The sequence below is a fragment of the Eretmochelys imbricata genome, chromosome 5, assembly GCF_965152235.1.
Source record: "Eretmochelys imbricata isolate rEreImb1 chromosome 5, rEreImb1.hap1, whole genome shotgun sequence".
NCBI lineage: Eukaryota > Metazoa > Chordata > Testudines > Cheloniidae > Eretmochelys > Eretmochelys imbricata.
In genome coordinates this window covers 39800740-39823922 of record NC_135576.1, presented here as the reverse complement: position 1 = coordinate 39823922, position 23183 = coordinate 39800740, and the positions used below count along the sequence as shown (strand labels likewise).

Here is a 23183-nt window from a genome sequence, read left to right as displayed (position 1 = left end):
CTCATAACTGTGTTAGACACTAAAAATCATGGATTGACTGGAGACACTGGATTTATGGCTTATTACTACAATGTATAACTAGTGCCCTACCAAATTCACGGCTGTGAAAAATGCGTCACAGACTGTGAAATCTGGTCTCCCCCGTGATATCTGGTCTTTTGTGTACTTTTATCCTATACTATACAGATTTCACTGGGGTGGGGGTGGGGGAGAGAAGACCAGCATTTCTCAAACTGGGGGTCCCAACGCAAAAGAGGGTCATGGGGGGGGGGGGTCGCGATGTTATTGTAGGGGGGTTGCAGTATTGCCACCCTTACTCCTGCACTGCCTTTAAAACTGGGTGGTCAGAGAGCAGTGGCTGCTGGCCAGGCACCCAGCTCTGAAGGCAGCACCCACTAGCCGTGCAGAAGTAAGTCTGGCAATACCTTATCATGCCACCCTTACTTCTGAGCTGCTGCCTTCAGAGTTGGGTCAGGACTCTTACAGTTACAACACCATGAAGTATTAGATTTAAATATCTGAACTCATGAAATTTGTGATTTTTAAAATCCTAGGACTGAAATTGACCAAAACAAACCATGAATTTGGTAGGCCCTATGTATAACCCACAAACAACTCCCCTTCCAGCTGTTTACCCTCCTCCTTCCTTTTCTCCCTATTACTAGAGGGGTGTTAATGGGCCACTTCATCTTGAATGGTTCCTTGAAATGTATGTTAACTACTTATGGCAAAAAGAAAAGGAGTACTTGTGACACCTTAGAGACTAACCAATTTATTTGAGCATGAGCTTTCGTGAGCTCAGTTTGGATATCCAAACTGAGCTCACGAAAGCTCATGCTCAAATAAATTGGTTAGTCTCTAAGGTGCCACAAGTACTCCTTTTCTTTTTGCGAATACAGACTAACACGGCTGTTACTCTGAAACCTACTTATGGCAAACAATCCATTCCACCTTGTGTTTAGCTGTGACACTCTAAGGGCAAGTCTACACTTAAAACTTTGCATCAGTGCAGCTGTGCTTCTCCAGCGCTTTAATGAAGACAATCTACACTGTCAGGAGAGAGCTCTCCTGTCAGCATAGTTAATCCTCCCCTATGGGTGTACTTACCTCCCCGAGAGGCGGTAGTTATGTGGGAAGGAGACCTTCTCTAGCCAACATGCTGTCTATGCCATGGGGTTAGGTCAATATAACTATGTCGCTCAGAGGTGTGGGTTTTTCACATTCCTGAGCAACATAGCTATACCCATATACATCTGTAGTGTAGACCAGACCTCAGTAAGTTTCCCAGACCTGAAGAAGAGCTCTGTAAAAGCTCAAAAGCTTGTCTCTCTCACCAGCATAAGTTGGTCCAATAAAAGATATTATCTCAACCACCTTCTCTCTCTAAAAATTACTGCAGTATTTTTAAATTCTCGAAAGAGTTATACAAAAAGGTGAAGAAAATCCATTTCCTAAGGATTGAACCCCTTAAAGTTTCAGCAAGAAGTTATATTTCACTGACACACATACAAACCTACCCCATCCATGTCATTACTGCCTGATTGGATAACTTACTTCAAGACACACACACACACACACACACACATATAATTTGAAAATTTACTACCTGAATATTAATGATTTGGAATGGAGCCATTAATTCTTTATGTTCTCCTGAGTAGCAAGTAGGATTATTATCTGATTAAGCAAGTAGAATAGTCAGCTATTCTCTACACACAAACGCAATGTTATTATTTGATTTGGTGTTAAGCTTTGAGGGGCTTTTATAAAATCAGTGACTGTGCAGTCTTGATGGAATACTATGAAGTCCAACTCAGTTGATTTTTTTTTTTTTTGCAATAAGTAAGCAAATAAACTATATATAGCTGAATTATATTTCCAAAATTAATTGTCAAGTAACATTCAGTTGCTAAGCAACTTCAGTTAGTTCTACATTTTAAAAGCACTCACACTGCATGTATGAATATACAGCATATAGTCTCCAAACATAAGACCCACGGAATCTTTTGTGAAACATATGTCTCCAAGAACATACAGCCTCATAAATACAAATTACACCATGGAGAATAAACGGATATTTGTGCAGCGATACCTATCAAAATTAGCCTACCAACCAGCAAATATTTTGGATGAAATTTTGGACCCATTGAAGTCAATGGCAAATCTCCAACTGACTTCAACTGCTCCAGAATGTCGCCCTTTGTCTTTAACTAGGAAACAGTCCATTAATAAAAAGCATCATCTGCAGTTTGTTTCTTTGCCTTTTTAAGTACAAAGCACTTAAAATGTTGATTGATTTAAACACAATCAGGGTGCAAGAAAATGGGAAATTCTTTAAGTCACTCAAAGCTTGTTCAAGCATTTTGAATAGTAAGAATTTTGATATCTCAACTTCTTACGGCCTTAGTTATCTTATTAATAGAACATGAACAACGTTGTTAGTATAGAAAACAGAATCCTTATTATGAAGACTCACCAAGAAGGGCAGACATATTCTGAAAGATTCGCAGCAGCTCAGGAGTAAGACAAGGGCTATTCTCCAATGTCACTAACCTAAGAGTAGATTAAATACAACATTGGTTATATTTAGTTCCCTGTTTCGCATAATAAACATGATAAGAGGAACAATTTTGACAGGTGTAAAAATATTGTAATCTTCTAGTATCGATATAAAATCTCTCCAAATGAAGAATGCCACAATTATTTGAAATGATTATCTTTCAAGAGTATTTCCCACGCTGCTGGTCTGTGGAATACTTGCTTGTTCTGTCATCTCAAAAGAATGGGGGAAAGAAGGAAACATTTTTATGTCTCTCTATTTTTGTTTTTAAATGACGACTGTTTGAAGCTGCTCAGCAGTTTGGAATGTTCAAAGTATCCACATGGGAGGGGGATTAATGGGCAGAGTGCAGGTACGGTGGATAAAGTTGCATGCTACATGCATCAAGACAACATAGTAGCATTCTAGACCTCTAAGAAATTTCAAAGAGTCACCAGTTAAAGAAACCCATGCTACAGAAATGTCTCCTTATCCCCTCAAAATATCGTTGTTCTGAGGTGTAATATCCTGCATTGGTGACAATCAGGTGAGAGCAGACTACATTCATCATTCTATGTTCCAATTTATAATTCCTGTGTATAGAAAAATCAATGAAATTTCTCATTATGTATATAAGCAAAGCACATGATTAAAAAAAACACTACATGCCTAGACAGTCAAACCTTCTGGATTGTTCCCAACACCAGCACTGCTATAAAATGTCCAAGACCCATGAATTGGTAAACTGAAAGGGTATTATGGAACTTGACTTAGAAACAGCATCAAGCACCCTATGTTTCACGATTACTGCATCCAGTACTCCCATAAAAAATGTTTTTAAACTTACTGTTTGTTATAGATAAAAAAGCTTGTTTAGAGACTGGCATATGTGGTTTGTAATTGGGATGCAAATTTATGCCATAGGAACCTCTCACTACAGAGGAGGGCAGTAATTCAGCTTGAATCACTATTTTCTGTCTTTAGAATTTTATCTACCTCTGATATTATCAGCAACTCATTCTTCCCAGTAAACCCAGTTACTGAGGGTTTTTTGTTTTGTTTTTTTTAACATTAATTCATTCAACAGACAGCAGGAGTTCTTAAAAATTATTAACCTGTATTTCACCCCTTAAAACTTAGCATCTCCTCCACTGGTCAAAGCACCAATAGTCCATAGTTTGCTTGATCCCAAATCTGAGCTTGCCACATGGTCAGTTTAGTGTACATATTACATATATGTTTCTAAGCAAGTCTTTTTTTTTTTTGTAATAGTGATAGAAATGTTAATGTGCACTGTTCTCTTCTCTTGGGGAAAATAAGAAAAAAAATAAAAAAATATCTGCTGAGCAAAGTTCTTCCACTTACCATAATTCCAAGCCATCTTCCAGAAGATAAACATGTGGAGGCTGGGAAACATCTGTACTTAGCTGAATAATTGGAAGTAGGAAAGGGTAGAGGTTCTTGCTCTCTGCTCCTAATCCCTGCAGGAGGAATAAACAAAAGAACGTAAAACAATTTACAAAAAATCTGATCTGAAACAGAAAATTCAAGATATTTTCTTTTTAGGCCACACCTATTTTCTACCATTACTCATTACACCAACAAAGTCAGCTGGATTTCATTTTTTACAATTAGTAATGGAACACAACAAATTCTAGCATACTGGCACTAAAAATAAAACCATAAGCCTAGCACACACAGTCGCTACATTTTTATGCCACATATTACACTAGAGCACATATATATAAAACCACACACTTTAAAATGTCTTGGGCAACAGACACGTCAGCAAACCAATTTAGACTTTCACTACTTAGGGAAAACTGATTAAGATTTGTCTTTAGACCCATTCAGGTTTAATCTTTAAACCCACTGGGATAGTAGAAGCAGCAGCATTTGGGGATGGCCTGTTCTCTTCTCTTTGAGGTGAACGTATGAGAAAATAAAAACTAATGGATTGGCGAGGAAGAGAGGCTGGGGTTTCACAGCACCTTCCATCTAAGTCCTACCATCCATATATCCCTCTGCAGTTAATCGCCTGAGTCAGGAATCCCACCACCACTTTTTAAGAGGATAAGACAGGTTCTGGGGCTTGCTAGAGCAGCATCAGCAGAAGGATCTCAAACCAGACTTTGGAACTACACCTTTAACCCGATATAACGCGACCCGATATAACACGAATTCGGATATAATGCTGTAAAGCAGTGCTCCGGGGGGGAAAGAGGGGAGCTGAGTGCTCCAGTGGATGAAAGCAAGTTCGATATAACACGGCAAGATTTTTTGGCTCCCGAGGACAGAATTATATCGGGGTACAGGTGTATATGACTAATGATATACAAACTAAAATATATCAATTGTACACAGCAAGTAAATATAATTATTATATCACTCCTGATCCCTCTTCAAATATTTAGAGGACAGTAAAATTATGAAAAGTTTGCAAAACTGATTATAAAGAGTATACACATTTTAAAATCATTTCAATGTCAATCATGCTTTCTCTAGAAAAACTTTAGAGTAGCACAGATGGAGCCTATAAATACTTAATGGAAACAAGAGGATACAAAATTTTAAAGCAGGGAAAGCTGTTAGAATTTACTTTGTGGATTTTATCACACCTTAAAGCTTTTGAAATGTTCTTGAACCAGGAATAATACAAATTCTTCTAACAAGGATTCATATTTATGGCGACAGTGATTTTTCTAATAACTAATATAAAGAACGACCTCTACTTGTAGCTATAAGGCACAGAAAACACACCACACAACCTAACACATTTTTAAAATCAATTTAATCTAATCTGGGACTAACATGCCTTAATTTTAAAACATGGTTATTGTATATTCTCACTACGGAGCAGAATTAAGGAAGTTTGATATAGTAACTCTCCATTTCCATAAGCTAATGTTTGGATTTATTTTATGCTTTAATTTTATCTCAGAAATTCCTGGGTGAATTCTTGTTTTTGTAATAATTATACCTTGCCTGTAACATATTTCACCCTAAATTACTGCATTGTACTCTCAACCTTAACTCTATCTCAACAGTTCCTTTCTTTGACTATAAAGTGGTATGGAGAGATACCTACTCTGGACTTCCTCTTTTCCGATAACAGAGATGAGGTACTATCAGAGATTGATGTGTCAGAAGAAAAGGTGCTTGGAGAAACTAGTATTTTGGAAAGTAATAAGTCACCAGGCCCAGAGGTATACATCCAAGAGTTTGAAGGAGTTTAAGTATGTAGTGGCTGAACTTCCAACAAATATATGCAATCTCTCACTAAAAACATCTCCTGCACCACTGTAGCAAATGCTGTACTTATATTTAAAAAAAAAAATATAGGGGTGAACTGGGAAACTACAGTCCAGTAAATCTTAAATCTGTACCTGATAAAATGGTTGAAACAATCATTCAAATTCAAATGATAAAACACCTCAATCTCTGATAGTACCTTATCTCTATTACCAAGTTACTCCACTCAAGCTAGCCTAGCTCGAGAGAGACCAAGCTCTAGAGCAGGGGTGGGCAAACTTTTTGGCCCAAGGGCCACATTGGAGTTGCACAACTGTATGGAGGGCCGGGTAGGGAAGGCCGTGCCTCCCCAAACAGCCTGGCCCCCACCCCCTACCTGCACCCTCCCACTTCCCACCCCCCTCAGAACCTCCAACCCATCCAACCCCCCTCCCCCGCTCCTTGACCCCTGACCGCCCCCGCACCTAACCACACCCCAGGACCCCATCCCCATTCAACTCCCCCTGTTCCCTGACTGCCCCAACCCCTATCCACACCCGCTGGGGCCCCATCCCCTATCCAACTCCCCCTGCTCCCCGTCCCCTGACCGCCCCCCCCCCCAAGAACCTCTGCCCCATCCAACCATCCCCTGCTCCCTGTACCCTGATTTCGCCCCATGACCCCCTGCCTCTTTATCTGACCCCCCCGCTCCCCTCCCCCTTACCATGCCAGAGCCAGCCATGGCAGGCCAGAGTGCTGACGGCGCAGCGAGCTGAGGCTGTGGGGGAGGAGGGACAGTAGGGGAGGAGCTGGGGGCTAGCCTCCCTGGGAAGGAGCTCAAAGGCCAGGCAGGATGGTCCCGTGGGCCAGATGTGGCCCATGGGCAGTAGTTTGCCCACCTCTACCCTCTGGAGCCAGGGCCGGATTAAGACATTCTGAGGCCCTAAAGTGTGTCAAGTGTAAGAGGCCCCATACCATTAAAAAATAATTTATTATTTTCACAGAAAGGACATTTAATATGTAAACACATATATACAAAGTCAAAGTTGTAAAAATAGAATAATAATCTAACTAAAACATGTCTTGCAATATGCTTGTTTACATTATAAAATAGTTTCAAATGAACATATTTTTGTCTATGATTTCTTAATTAGTAGATATGAAAACTTTATATCTACAGCAACACAAAAGCAGTTACAGTTACACAGACCAGCTTACTTAATGGAAGCAGTACAACCTACAGTACGTCTGTTTGCACATCACATTAATTTTAACACTGAAATTTAAAACATTTTCTTTCATGATTTTTAGAGAGCAAAGTCATTGATGACATCCTCAAATGATAAGCTACAGAGTTTGTCACTTTCAATGCAGAATGCTTAGGGCAGATGTCTGTCTAGGAAATGCTGCAAGAAAAGCTCTCTCTCTTCGCATTTGCTTCTCTGTCTGCTGTCTCCCCCAGAGCCACTAATTAATCACGAGTAAACACCTCGGGGACACAGACTCACGCATATAGCTTGTTGTCAGAGAAAGAATTTACCAGAAAAACGACTGGTAATCAATAGACAGACATTGAGAAAGTGAGGAAAAATTAGTCTATATTCAAGCAAACATAATGAATATTATAGGCCTTAATAGCCTATAAATCATATATTCAGATAGTTTGAAATAACTTGCTCACCAAATACTCAGAATATTTTGATATATATGTATATCTTCCTTCATTTTTCTCAAAACCCTTTATTTATCCTTTTGTCAGCACTCTCTGATATTTACTGTGAAGGTTCCCAAAACTGACGGAGGGAAGCCAACACAAATTGTTCTCCTCAAGATTCACTTGACCCTAAGTCCATAAGATGCTCACCTGCAAACTCAATCATGTGAAGCATGGATAGTACATGAAGCAGAAAGTGGTGTGCACACTAAAATACACAATTGTACATATGTACAGATCAAAAAAGAAAGAACACAATAACACTTAAGAAAACAAAGAAAAACAGGAATGAAGGCACTATATGACTGAGCGTGCTGGACCGTAAGCAAAAGATGGCGGCTTTCCAGATATTACCAGCCAAGGGGGACGCTATATATGACATCACTCCCAGCACAAGTCCCATACGAGTATGAGCTCAGCAGGATTTCTTCACGACACTGCCATCTCCAACTTTACTTTTTCCCCGATTTTATCGGTAGTAAGATTATTTATTTATTTAGATACGTTATGAAGGCACAGTCAGAATTTTACCAGTAGCAGCTGGCCAACAAAACACTGCCTTAGGAGGCTGATAGCAGACTTACTCGTAGAAAAACTAATTTTACCAGTGCAATTATCATTTTTTTCTCAGCCTTGGCCTCCTGCCTGTCAATAATGAACAATTAGTGAAGGGTAAGGGTATCTGTGTAGCCAGATGTATATATTTTTGTCATTATTTAGAGAGAATCTTCTGTTTCCCAGATCTCCTTTATTTATCAACCGATTTTGATAAAATTTGAAATGGAGTCAGTTTCTTTTTTTTTTTTAGAGGCCCCTCATACTGAGAGGCCCTCAACTGTAGCTTAGTTAGTTTATGCCTTAATCTGGCCCTGACTAGAGCTACACAGAGGAATTTGATAAGCATCAAAGAGTGATTGGATTAGCATCTGTTGAGCTGCTATAACTCGAGCTGCCGTATTCCCGCTGCATTACTAGCTTGACAATCAGCAGCATTTGAGTTTCAACCCATCGCCCTGATAGGCCAGCTAACTCTAGCTTAAAGCACCATTTGACTCAATTTAGAGATTTTTGTTTGTAGATGGGAATAAGGCTAAGGGCAAACCTCAAGCTCAAGCTAACTGTAGCCAATTAGTTCCTTTTATCCATTTATCATTATGTTATTTAGTATTGTGACCAACTCATATGCTATTTCATATATAATCAATGTATGCTAAATAGATTTAAATTGTAAGAGTATATATGTATAAGATTGACAAGCATTTAGGAATGATGAGCGTCTATTAGGTACATAAGTAAAACATGGCTGGAATGCAAGGCCAATAGGCCGAGGCATGTAAGATTTTAGCTTAGCCATACTGGGGCATAGGCTTAAAAATGTCTGAGATGAATGTGTGACCTAGGAATAACCCTATGCTAGTAGGGTTACAGGGTTACTGTAAAACAGTGGCTCTCAGCCTTTCCAGACTACTGTACCCCTTTCAGAAGTTTGATTGTCTTGCGTACCACCAAGTTTCACCTTACTTAAAAACTACTTGCTTACTAAATCAGACATAAAAATACAAAAGTGTCACAGCACACTGTTACTGACAAATTGCTTACCTTCTCATTTTTACCATATAATTATAAAATAAATTAATTGGAAAATAACTACTGTACCTACATTTCAGTGTATAGTAGGTAGGGCAATATAAACAAGTCGTCGTCTGTATGAAATTTTAGTTTGTACTGACTTCACTAGTACTTTTTCTCTAGCCTGTTGTAAAACTAGGCAAATATCTAGATGAGTTGATGTACACATACCCCTGGCTGAGAATCACTGCTGTAGAAGTTATGCCAGTACGCAATGTAGACCGCAATGTACTGTCCAAGACCAGAAGACACCTGATTGTAAGATCATAGGACATCCTGGTCTGACTGCAGGTTATCACGGACACAAATGATAATAAGGGCAACTAAGAAAACAACCTATGAAAAACAGGGCACCCCAATAGTCAGGGGGTGTGGAAGTACAAATAAAGAGAAGAGGGTTGAAACCCTCATTCATATGCATAAGGTGTTAGGCAGAGTCAGAACAGCAATATAAAAGAGGTTCCCTGGTTGAGTACAAGTGGGAAGACCCCAACAGAAGACACACAGGAAATCCCTGCAGGAAGCACTGCTCTATCAATGATCATCCGTTGAGAAATCCATCAGAGCCTTGAATACCTTTGGGGATACATTCTTAGTCATTGCTTGGGTTTTTGTACGATTTATATATGCATGGGTAATTGTAACAGTACTTAATGCTTTAACAAAACTTGTAGTAGAGATAAGACTTTGTACTTGTGATTATGGTCACTATCCTTGGTCTTCCTGGATTTGCCAAATTTGAGAAAAGCACCAGAGGTGATTTTCACTCTGTTGAGCTTGAAACTGTAGCAACAGGAACTGAACCCGTTGTAGGTTAATATAAAATCACTAAATTAAATTTGCATTCTTATGTAGCCTTTTTTTATTTAGTGAAGACAAGCCTACAATGCCATGCCAAGACAGTTATTTGACCCATATTGGTTACATTTCTAAAATTATGTAACATACTGTTACATCTAGATTGTGTTCGCTTTCCATTTCATGAAATATGAAATCATGTATAATGAAACTATTAATATCCCAAACTGCAAAACTTAGTAGCTGCCTTAGAAATTTAAGCAAGGCAAATGTAAATCTTGTAGTTCTAAAACAAATATAAAATTGTAAAGATATCTGCTGATAAAGCTGCTTTATAAAACTTAACTACTTCTTAAAAATAATGTGCTTAAAAGCTCTCATTTATATACTTCTTGTGATGTGTCATTCCATATTCTTTATGAAAATATCCTTATGATAGGAGTATGACATAACTAACATGTACCATAAGCAAGATGGACCTTGTAAGGTATCCCTGGACAGGTTATGATTTACTGAATATGATTATCCTATTTGTATGCATATATCATTTTTGTATCTGAAATTAGGAATATTGACTATGTATCTATATTTCAACTATGTTACTTTGGGTGATGCCCCCTGCTAACACTTCAGGTACAACAATGAAAAATCCAGACAGTACTGATGGCCCATCAGCAAGAGACAATGGACTGCAAAAGAGCTTAATCTTCCTGTGAACATGTGGGTCAGCCTGTAAAGAATGGCTACAGAGGCCCTATAGATGCATGTGACCATGTCACCTGACACTGGAACCCATCTTGAATTCTGTACTTTTCCATGAGAAGCTGGAGGGGTGGAGGGTGTCAAACTAGAAAACAAAGGACTCCCGCCTTATGCAAATCCTATTTAAGGGTGGGGAGTGAGGTAATCCAGGTCGTCAGTTCTCCCCTGCTACCCCACCCAAGATGACTGCTGGAAACAATTAAGACTGAACTGGGGGAAAGAACTGGACCCAGGCTGGAAGGGCATCTAGCTGTGAAGATGATGATCAGAACCACGTTTAGAGTGCGAACTTACATGTAACCAGTTTCTTTAGTGTATTAAGCTTAGTTTGCTTGCTGTTTTATTTTCTTAGTAATCTGCCTTGTTCTGTCTGCTACCTCCTTAACTACTTAAAATACATCTGTTATAGTTAATACATTTATTTCTGGTTTACAATATAACCCAGTTTATGTGATTTCTAACTAGGGGGCGAGAAGTTGTGCATACCTTCCTCCACATTGAGGAAAGAGGTGAATTTCATATAATTTTGGGTTTGTACTCCAAGGGTGGGGGTTGACATCTGGGTGCTATGGCAAGCCCCTAGAGCTGAGTCTTACCAGAGCTTATCTGCAGCTTTGTGTGGCCCTGCCTATGTGCATGTTAGAGGAGGTTTTAAGAGCCTGGCTCAGCAAGACAGGTTAAAGGGGGCCCATGCTGGCAGAACAGGTAGACTCAGTGATATCTCAGATCAGGTGGCTTCCCAAGGGGTCCAACCTATCACACTTCTGTATGCAAGGGAAATAAGTATTCACTTTAGAAATTCCATCTGGTGGAAAAAATCTTAGATGAAATCCTGGCTCATTTGAAGTCAATGTCAAAATTCCCCTTTATTTCAAGGGGACCAAGATTGCATCACTTCTAGACTATTTTCTAATCCAACTGGTTAAAATGTCTGTTTTAACCTGCAATTTTCTAGGACCAGATTAAGAGTGAGTAAAAAAAGAAAAAGCATCCTAAATCTTCATGATGTGTATGACAGGAGCCTTTCATTATCATCTTATTTATAGAATATACGACTGAAGAATTAATGCACTTCTCCATAAAATATATTTGCATGCCTTTATGCATTGAATCCTGCCACGGTCTCAAGCCTACTTCTGGTTCTTATTCCTGTATCACTGAGAAATACCATTTTAGAGCATGCTCTCCATCAACACTACAGACTTTGGTGTGTATTATTTGCTCCACTCTGGACTTCATGCCTGATTTTGAATTATTTTGAGGCTATCATTCGGATAACCCTTTCTAGACCTCAGGCCCCACTTTGGTTTTGAACTATGTTGTATTTTCTCTTTCGGTCCTGTATTTAGTTTTGTCCTCTGTCCATATATCGTTAACTAGTTTGTTTTTTAGGAGTTTATATATGGAAGAAAAGAAAACAGGAAGTTTTCCAACTTTCATAACTTGTTGCCTTTATTTTAGATTCCTTTTTCAAGAGGGTTAACTCTTTGACTTTCTGGGGATACATACAGAGCTATATTTATTAGGACATCTGGTAAGCAGTAGTCTCCTGGAAAGTCTCAGTGAATTCCTCTGAGCAAATTCCCTATGAGGTAGAAAACTGCTAAAGCATATATTTCTAGAGCAGATGCTTTCTCCTTTGTCTTTCCACAGAATGAACACAGGGAGAAGTGCCAAATCTGAAGTATCTTTGGATGTCAGGAAAGAACAAAAATGAGGTCTTTAGAAGAAAGAAGTGTTTCATGTAGCAGGCAGCATCTCAATATAAAAATAGCAGATGCCTCTGCAAAAGGGAGGAAGGACTTCTCTATTTAAAGACTCTGAACAAAGAAAACAAATCAAAGGTGCTACACAAAAATAATAAATATATTCAGAAAGCACAATCTTAGTATACAAATGAAAATATATTTCATAGGTGCATAGGACTTGCCAGAATGGATCAGGCCTGTGGTCCCTCTAGTCCACTATTCTGTCTCCAAAAGTAACCAACACCATAAGTTTCAGAGGAAGATGCAAGAAATACCACAGAAGAAAGATGAGAGATAATCTGCACTCTAGGGGAATCTCCTCCTAATATCATATAATCAGATATTGATATGAACCCTCAAAAATGAGGTTTTATTATATGTCTTGCCAAACTCTAATTTTTAGGGTTTACTATCAAAACTCTGGATAGATCCTCCATTGTTGACTGTACTTTTCTTGGGATTCTGAAACTTTGGAGACAAGAAGATTGCCCCATTACTACAGATATTACCATAGATCGCAAGGCATCATCTGCTGCTTCCAGTGCTTTTTGCAAATTAACTGTCCTTCATTAATCAGGAATTTGAAGTCTTTCCTATGTTTCTATAGCAACTTAATCTGTGAATTTAATTATAATTAAAAAAATAACAGGCAAGCACGGCCTGACAATTTAACATTCTAAATTGTAAGCCTGCCGATGAATTTGATGACCAAACAGATCTAGTTATTTTCAGCTCTTCCTCAAATGGAGTAATCTTGGGTTGGGGCTGTATAATCTTCTCGATTGCAGCAGCCACAGATAAAGAGCCTGGTACCAGATTTGAACAAAGATATTCTGAAAAAATGGCATTTAGTATCTTTTGTCTGGGTTTTTTTGTTCGTTTGTTTGCTTGTTTTTAAACTTGCAGTGACAGTTACTGCTGTTTGCTAAATGTTTTTAGCAAGTTCCAATAAACCCTCATTAATGGGAAGAGCTACTCTCCTTGGCATCAAAGTATACAGGATGTGCAACAATTTGTGAGGGGTCTCCTGCACCTCCTCAAATGGAACAGTTCTCTGAAAACTTTCACTTCATGTGCAGTCAAAAAAAACCTCTGTTAGGAACCATTAGGAATGAGACAGAAAATATCTAAATGCATGGTATGCCCACTCCTTGAATACTGGGTACAGTTCTAGTCGCCCCATCTCAAAAAAGATATAGTAGAATTGGAAAAAGGTGCAGAGAAGGGCAACAAAAATGATTAGTGGGATGGAACAGCTTCCATATGAGGAGAGAGTAAAAAAACTGGGACTGTTCAGCTTAGAAAAAAGACAACTAAGGGGGAAAATGGGAGAGGTCTATAAAATCATAATGATATGGAGAAATTAAATAGGAAAGTGTTATTTACCCCTCTGCATAACATACTAACCAGGGGTTACCCAATGAAACTAACAGGCAGCAGGTTCCAAACAAACAAACAGAAGTACTACTTCGTACAACACACAGTCAACCTGTGGAACTAATTGCTATGAGATGTTGTGAAGACCAAATGTATAACTGGGTTTAAAAAAGAACTAGGTAAGTTCATGAAGGATAGGTCCATCAATGGCTATTAGCCAAGATGGTTAGGAACACAACCCCATACTCTGGATGTCCCTAAACCTCCAAATCCCAGCAGTTGAGAGGGACAAGAGAGGATGGATCACTCGAAATTGCCATGTTCTGTTAATTCCCTCGGAAGTATCTGGCACTGTCAGAGGCAAGACCCTGGGCTAGATGGACCATTGGTCTAACCCAGTGTGGCTGTTATTAATCTCAGCAACTTTTCTCAGTAAATCCTGAAAATTTATAGTCATCCAAATGAGACTGCTAAACAGATTAACATCTCCTCCGGACACAAAGATGAAATACCCAACTGGGGCATAATGTCCTCATTTTGGAGCTGTTCCTCCTCCCCAAAGACTTCCTCTGCAGGCTGAGGATCATGAGGAGATTCTGATGTTGCACTGTTATGTTCTTCTGATAGAAGTCTCATTATGAGGTGGTGCATGAGGAGGATGCTCATGATAAGGACCCCAGGGTTCCAGTGTGGCCATACAGGAACATTAAACAGGTAGAAACCAGGGGCGCAAGAGGAAGAGTACCACAGAATATGGCTACCCTCATAATTCCTACGGAGCTTAGGTTTATAGGAAATGCTAGACTCCCTTTCCAACCCAAGAACTCAGAAGAAAGGGGCCTAAGAGAACATGTGGGAGATCCTTCCCCATTGTGCTATGAGCCAAATGAAGAACAAGAAAATTCTGCCTCCAAAGATGGGCTGCTGAGGCAAGAGTATTGGTTGTAACACAGTAGTAGCAGCTGGTGCCAGAGAGGAGCCCATTACTGATGAAACAGTGAGCATACATACGGTGGCAATGCTAAACCCAACTGAAAATAAAGACGACTCAGGTTCCTCAAGAACTTGGAGTTCCTCTCGTGCCATGTAACTCCCCTTTACTGAGATGCCATGAATCTCTGCTCAATCTCAATATCTCTTTGTGTGAGCATTTTTCCAGTCCCCTACTCATTCTTACTGATCATCTCTGGACTCCCTCTAATTCTGGAAAATCCTTTTTGAGATCAATGACCAGTATTGAATGTAGTATTCCCAGTAAGGGCAAAGCATTGATTTATATAATAGCATTAGGACATTTTCTGTATTATTCTCCATGCTATTCTTTATGTATGCTATTTTATTAAATACTGCAGCTGCACACAGAGCACACTTTTAACTATCATATATACAGCTCCCTCCTGCCCCCATTAGGGTTGTAATATGCCTTTCCTTTTCTAAAAGCTGGTAAAAACATATTTCAAAACAAGTACTTGGTCCTGTTTGGGCTGGCTTGGTATTGTGTAAAGATGGAGTTGTCCAAGGTGTGATTTTCCAAAAGCTACATCTCATTTTCTTTTTGGTTCTTGTCAAAACCAAGAATACGCTATATTAAAAACATCAAGGAAAAAAGAGGCAATCACAGTACATTTTCATTTATTAAATAGGAAGGAATGTGTTGAGAGCTCCTGAAAAAATTGAATAGATGAAGGCTAAAGAAACTGGAGTCACCCTCATTATCCTTCTATAAACGTTTCCTATAAAAACAGGTGTGAACGCACTGAATATCATAGGGTGGGCAGTCCCCAAAAGTAAAATGGTTTGTATTCAGTTTATACACAATGGAAAGAGACTGACGCTCAGAACTGTAGAAAATTAATGCAATTTCAAAGAAGTGGATTGTTAGTTATCTTTTGGCAAAAGCCAAGCAGTGCAGTACTGAAAACTAACTGTTTAACTTGACCTGAAAATTCAACAGATAAACCCTTTACCTGGGATAGCACTGCTGCCTCAATCTGAGGTAGGATAATAAGAAAATGTCTGTGTTCTAGGACCCAGCACAGAATCTCTTCATTTTCTCAGGAGTTTTCCATTCTTGTTTGATTACATCTTTGTCCTTGCCTTTAGCTTGCTTATTCTCTCTCCCTCACCAGTGGCTGCCACCTTCCTCCTGGATCCAAACATGTCTCAAGGGTAAGAACTCTTCTTACTCTGATTTGGGTCTTAGCTTTCAGAGTGAGAGGGGTTGGACAGGGTCTCAAGCCTCAGAGCTCTCCATTCTTTGAGATATAAATGAGGAGTAAATGAAGGGATACATCCTCAATAGGCAAAGAATGTGGTGCAAAATTGGAAGAGATGTGGCCAAGCCCAAGAGCTTTGTGGACAACTCTGAACTATCTCCAGTATCTGCAAGAAGAGACATGCAACCTAAACATTTGGATTAAGGGAAGGAGAAGAAGCCAGAAAAAAGCAAATTGTTAAAACCTTACAGGCATTCTTCATTACTTCATAAAGAAGATTAAAAGGTACAATTCCAAAATTTTTCAAAATGAGGAGTTAACTTGATTAACTTAACAACAACAAAACTCAATAAAGCACCTTTTAATGGCCAAAACTATGTAAACAAAACCGTTGAGTGTATAATACTTGCAATTCTTGCCTACACAATTATGGCACTATGTTTCGAATATACTATTATAAAGCACTTAAGGATAACTAAAATGTAAATAATACTCGATAAAGCTAAATTCTATCTTCAGTTTACCAGCATAAAATATTACACAGAATATACAAATGTGAGAAAATATCAGGAAGATTTTGATACTTTACCTGAATAAGATGAATTAGAGTGGTTAGAATGGCACATCTCAGCATATTGTGCTCCTCGCTTTGTTTCCAAAGGAGAGGTAAATACTGAACCAAACATCCTACATATGGTCGTATCTACAGTCAAAAAATCAAAATGACAATATTTTTAACAGAGTAAAATATTTTACTTAACCATGAAACTAAAGCTATTAAATTTCCAAAAATTTCACACATTATCTTTGAGACAAAATTGCACAAGCTAGGTTCAGTTGGTTTTGTCACAATAGTAAATATAATTTTTGTTTTGAACTTGCTCCTTTTTTTTCCCATTAACAAAAATACCTAAGATTTCTTACCAAGAGAGTTAAATGGTCCATGATTATGTAACTATTACACAGAACATGTTATTCATAGCAGACATTATGAAAATGTGAGTAAAAGCTTAGGCATGCATGAAAAGAAGAAAACGTATTTTGGTAACTGACGATGTTTTCATATTGAAGTGGTTTTGCCAAAGTAGGGATTAGAATAGTTTATATAATTCAATTGTGTGGGAAGAAAGAGTCCAAGAAAAACCAAGTTCAGTAAAAGGAAAGGAGAGGTTACTCATCTTGTGCAGTACTGGACTTCTTCAAGATGTGTCCACCTGTAGGTGCTCCACCTCAGGTGTGCATGTGCTCTGTGCCTTTGACTGGAGATTTTTGGTAGCAGTGCCCACTCGACTCGTGCATGCAGCCTACATATATGCTTATGCCACATACTGAGGCTATATAAGGCTCTGTGTACAAACCACCCTCAGTTCCTTCTCTACTACAAAGTCCCACAGAGGAAACTTCAGAAGCAGAGGAGGAGGAGGGCAGGTAGTGGAGCACTCACAGGGACACACATCTCAAAGAATTCCAGTTACTGCACAAGGTGAGTAACCTCTCCTTCTTTGAGTAGTATTCCTGTGGGTGCTCCACTTCAGGTGACTCCTTAGCAGTAACCCCCTTAAGTAAGCAGGAGTTTTGGAACAGAGTCCAGCACTGAGGAGAGAACTATGTTGTCCACAGCAGCATCCAATTTAGCAGTGTGAACTACAGCATAATGGCTGGAAAAAGTATGCACCAAAGTACATGATGCAGCTTTGCAGTTTTCAGCAACTGGAACATCCTTGAGGAGGGCTACAGACATAAATTCTGATCTAGTAGAATGTGCAGTCACTCAGAAAGGAGATGGCATATGAACCAAATTATAACAGGTAATAATACATCCAAAGATCAATCATAGTCTCTGCATGGAGACAGTGAATCCACTAGACCAAGGGTGGCCAACCTGAGCCTGAGAAGGAGCCAGAATTTGCCAATGTACATTGCCGAAGACCCACAGTAATACATCAGTAGCCCCCACATCAGCTCCCCCCATCCCCACTCCCAGCACCTCCCACCTACCTGCAGCCCCGCCAATCAGCGCCTCCCTCTCCCTCCCTGCACCTCCCAATCAGCTGTTTCATGGCCTGCAGGAGGCTCTGTGGGGGGAGAAGCGAGGGCATGGCAGGCTCAGGGGAGAGGGCGGGAAGAGGTGGAGTGGGGGCAGGGCCTGTGGCAGAGCCAGGGGTTGAGCAGTGAGCACCCTCCGGCACGCTGGAAAGTTGGTGCCTGTAGCTCCAGCCCTGGAGTCGGTGCCTAGACAAGGAACCGCATATTACCGTCTGGAAGAGCTGCATGTGGCTCTGGAGCCACAGGTTGGCCACCCCTGCACTAGACCTAGCCACAACAGAAACAAAAAGTGTAGGGGATTTCCTGAATGATCTGGTTCTGTCTAAGTAAAAGGCCTATGCCCTCTTAATACCTACTGCATGGAAAGTAGCTTCCTGCATAGACTGATATGGCCTAGGAAAGAAAACTGAACGGTGAATAGTATGGTTAATATGAAACACAGAAGAAACCTTAGGTAAAAGTTTTGGATGTTGTAAAAGTTGTAAAGATGCCATTTTTCTTGAAGAACACTCTTGAAGAGTAAATGGAGGGTCTGACATTAGAGCCCCAATCTGCCCAACCTTCATGCAGAAGTGATGGCCACCAAAAAGGCTGCCTTCAGATAACTGTAACAGAGAGCACATAGCTAGTGGCTCAAAAGGCTGTTTCATGAGATGGTTACGAACAAGGTGAGATCGCAAAGCAGATTAGCATTTCTAATCTGCAGAAAAAGGTTTCAGGAATCTCACTATGGTCAGTTATGTGAAAACTGACATACCTTTTTCTGGCAAGTGGAAAGCTGTTATAGATGCTGAGTGAACCTTGATGGATTACCTACTGGGACTGAACCTAAGACTGTGGAAAGAGATGGTTGGACAGGCGAAAGATGACGGCAGTTACACCAAAGGCGATATTGTCTCTATTTCTGAAGGTAAGTGTATCTTGTAGTTTCCCTCCTGCTATTTAAGGGAACATTTTGTACTCCCAATGAACAGGATGCTCCTATATAGTCCCAAAAAACATTGAGGAGTCATGTTTGGAGTTACAGAACACTCAGATTGGGGTGATGTGTTCAACCTGCATTCTGAGACAACAGCTGAGAACCGATCAAAAGTTACCATGCATGGTGAGAAGTGAGTCTGATGAGGTAAGGAAACCAAAATTGTCTTGGATGAGTTGGTGCAGTCAAAATGACCCTGGCTCAGTCCTTCCTTGTTGAGACCCTTTAAGAGCACTGGAGTTGGTGGATATGCATAAAAAAACCCTTTGCCCACGTAAAGAAAAAAGTGTTTTCTAGAGTCTGGGGATAGAGTCCTCCTCTGGAAAAGAATTTTCTGCATTTTGTGTTGGTTGCAGTGGCAAAAAGATTGACCTCTGGAAACCCCCAAGATAGGATCATTTTGTTTGAGGACTTGAAAGTCCAACTCCCAGTTGTAATTTAGGGGGAAATTTCTGCGGAGATTGTCTGTCATGGAATTTTGTATATCCAGGAAGTAAGAAGCCAAAATGACATCTGGTTGGCCAGCCACCAATTCCAGAGCTTTATCACTTAAGTGCAGAGAGCGGAGGAATGTGCTCCTCCCTGATGATTGATATAATATATACAAGCTATGTTGTCTGTTATGATCTTGATTGACTTGTTTTTGATTAGGGTAAAAATAGGACGCAGGCATTTCTGACCACCCTTAACTCCAGAAGAGTGATGTGCAAGCATTGTTCTTGCTGTGACCATTTGTCTTGGGCTGTGTGAGGACCTAAATGTGCTCCCCATTCCAAGAGGGAAATGTCTAATGTTATCATGACCATAAAGGGAGTCTGTATGAATGAGATTCCTGCACATACTTTGGAAGGATCGTTCCACCAGGTGAGTGACTGTAGGACACCACTGGGTACCGACACTTGCTTGTTCAGACCTGTTTGATGGGCATGTAAGCTGTCCGGAGCGACTTCTGGAGACATTGAAGATGGAACCTGACATTTTGTGTTATGAAAACATAAGGTGCCACATTTCCCAGAACTTGCAGGAACTTGAAGACTGAGCTGCATTCTTTGGATAACGTTCTTCAGAGTGAGGAACCTGTTGGAAGGGAGATAAACCTGCCCATCATCTAATCCAGAAACACGCCTATAAAAAGTATTTATTGTGTAGAGGCCAAGACCAATTTCTTGAGATTTATTTGTAGACATAAACAGGGAAATAGTGAAGTTGTTGTTTAACTGCCAATAGAACCCCTGATAAGATCAGCCCTCAAGAAGCCAGTCATCAAGGTAGGGAAAGACTGTTATTCCTAGACGATAGAGGTGGGCACCTACAACTGCCATGTTTTTTGAGAGCAGAAGAAAGGCTGAAGGTTAGGATCCAGTACTGGTAGTGATTGTGATCGAATGCGAAATTCAGAAATCTTTTCTGAGAGGGATGAATTGCTACATGGAAGTAGGCATCTTTGAGGTCAAGAATTACAAATCAGTTCCCAGATTCCATGGAGGGAATTACAGCTGCTAGGGACACCATCTGGAATTTCATGGCTCTGACATACATGTTTAGTTGTCTGAGATCTAGTATTGGCCTCCAACCCCTTTTTTTCTTAAGTATCAAAAAATACCTCGAACAAAATCTTTTTCCTCTGTGCTGAAATGGAACTAGTTGGATGGCTGTGGGACTTAGGAGTAATGTAAACTTCAGTCTCAGCAACAGATTGTGAGAGGGGTCCCTGAAGGGGGAGAATGGGGCTGGAGGGGGCAGAAGGGAGGGATGAAGGTAAAATGATTTGTGTAACCAGATATAATGGCCTCCAAAACCCATCTGTCCAACATTAAAGCCTCCCATGCCTGTTGGAATAAAGAGAGGTCCTTGTTATATGGAGTAGCTTTTAGAATATGCTGTCTCCACCTTTCATTAATTGTGTCCACAACCAAAGAACTTATGAGTCTCTATTTTCACATCTGGTACAAACCCTGGCCAGGATGTAGCATTTTTTTTTTTTAGTGGCATGCTTGCATTTAGGGGGTGCCTTTGCTGGAGTTTGACAGATGGTCTTAGCTGGCTCAAGAAGAGCTTAGTTCATCAGCAATATCACCTGTGCTGAAGAAGTATGCAATATGTCCAGGAGCCTGTGATGGAAGAAGTCCAGGAATCCCAGCAGAATCTGAAGCAGGTCTACAGCTCACTTCATCAGGTCCTGGAACTCCCAAAAGTCATCAGCTAATGATGGCAATGGTGGCTTTACTGCCTTATCAGGTGATGAAGAGATATTTGTAAGAGGGGTGACCGCCTAGTATGCCCTCGCCTCTTGCTCCTCGAAGGTCTCCTCTGCTGATTCAGACTGGAGGGAAGGGATGGATGGATAGTACCAGGGAATGAGGTCTTCTGTGTTCCTTATAAGATTGAATCAGGGCCCCTCAAAACTGCTGGCTGTAAATAGCCCACGGGTCCCAAGAAGGCCAATGAGGAGGACCATAAGGCATGGGGAGGAGGGGGAAGTATCCATCATTGATCATCCCAAGTATTAAGATGCAAATGTCTTGTATCCTTTCTTTCTTGCATCTGCAGAGGGAAATAACGACACCCAGAGTAAACTGGAGAGCCTTGAACTGAAAGCTCTGAGTCTGAATGCTCATCCACATATTGTACAGAAAGTGACAACCCTTCTTTCTGAATAGTGGAATAGTCTCACTACATGATGTATGGTTTGTGACTTAACAGATCTCACTACTGAGAGGTGTCCAGAGGTCCCAAGGAGGGGAGACTCAAGCTCATTCAGTACCATAAGGTCTTTAGGGTACCACAACTCCTACGGTACTGGGAGCTTGCTACCAATGTCTCTGAGGTGCTGGTGCCGATATTGAGGGTACCACAGATTCCAGTAAGGCTGCTCTCTTTCTATCATGGGCCCTGATGGTGGCAGTAGCGGTCTTCAGTATCATGGCCATTAGCGCAGAAATATGGAACTTAGATGAAGTCTTAGAGTACTCACGTTACCCAAAGTACTCAGAGCCTCAACAGCACTCCTCTCACGGCCTGAGGTCTCCTGTGACAAAATCTTTTTTTGAGGGGGAACTCTTAGTTCTGCTCCTCTTATGCCCCTCCTTAATCTCTGAGTACGAAGCTCTCAGTACTGGTGGCACAGTTATAGTTACCTCACTCAGAGAGTGTTGTATACCATGGTCTTGACGCTGCTTTCATCTTGGAAGCTCTCGGGTGCCATGATCTCAATGTAGATGGGGCACTAACAGAAGCAGAGGGCCCCTGTACATGGGGGTTTTCTGTATCAGGGTCCAAAGCCGGTCTTAAGGCTTGCTCCATCACTAATAGTCTGTACTTCATTTCCTTGTCTCCCAAGTAACGTATACCCTGAGAGTGTACACATGAGGGGGAAAGGAGTACAGGAGAGCTGGCTGTATTTTAAAGAATCCTTATTGAGGTTACAGGGACAAACCATCCCGATGTGTAGAAAGAGTAGCAAATATGGCAGGCGACCAGCTTGGCTTAACAGTGAAATCCTTGCTGACCTTAAACACAAAAAAGAAGCTTACAAGAAGTGGAAGATTGGACAAATGATCAGTGAAGAGTATAAAAATATTGCTCGGGCATGCAAGAGTGAAATCAGGAAGGCCAAATCACACCTGGAGTTGCAGCTAGCAAGAGATGTCAAGAGTAACAAGAAGGGTTTCAGGTATGTTGGCAACAAGAAGAAAGTCAAGGAAAGTGTAGGCCCCTTACTGAATGAGGGAGGCAACCTAGTGACAGAGGATATGGAAAAAGATAATGTACTCAATGCTTTTTTTGCCTTTGTCTTCACGAACAAGGTCAGCTCCCAGACTGCTGCACTGGGCAGCACAGCATGGGGAGGAGGTGACCAACCCTCTGTGGAGAAAGAAGTGGTTCGGGACTATTTAGAAAAGCTGGATGAGCACAAGTCCATGGGGCCGGATGCGCTGCATCCAAGGAGAGTGCCGGAGGAGTTGGCGGCTGTGATTGCAGAGCCACTGGACATTATCTTTGAAAACTCATGGCAATCGGGGGAAGTCCCGGACGACTGGAAAAAGGATAATGTAGTGCCCATCTTTAAAAAAGGGAAGGAGGAGGATCCTGGGAACTACAGTCCAGTCAGCCTCACCTCACTCCCTGGAAAAATCATGGAGCA

At 40.6% G+C, this 23183-nt stretch overlaps 1 protein-coding gene across 4 annotated transcripts in view; it reads right to left on the bottom strand.

Moving 5' to 3' along the window:
* The window catches only part of IPO11 (importin 11), a 311009-nt gene that overhangs the window by 163505 nt on the left and 124321 nt on the right, over positions 1-23183 (bottom strand). For all 4 annotated transcript variants that reach the window (XM_077816907.1, XM_077816909.1, XM_077816906.1 and 1 more), the window contains exons 21-23: positions 16604-16717; positions 3905-4020; positions 2477-2553 (exon numbers count right to left, since the gene is read on the bottom strand). In XM_077816907.1, the coding sequence (XP_077673033.1) occupies positions 2477-2553; positions 3905-4020; positions 16604-16717 (307 nt within the window). The remainder of the gene's footprint in view (positions 1-2476; positions 2554-3904; positions 4021-16603; positions 16718-23183) is intronic.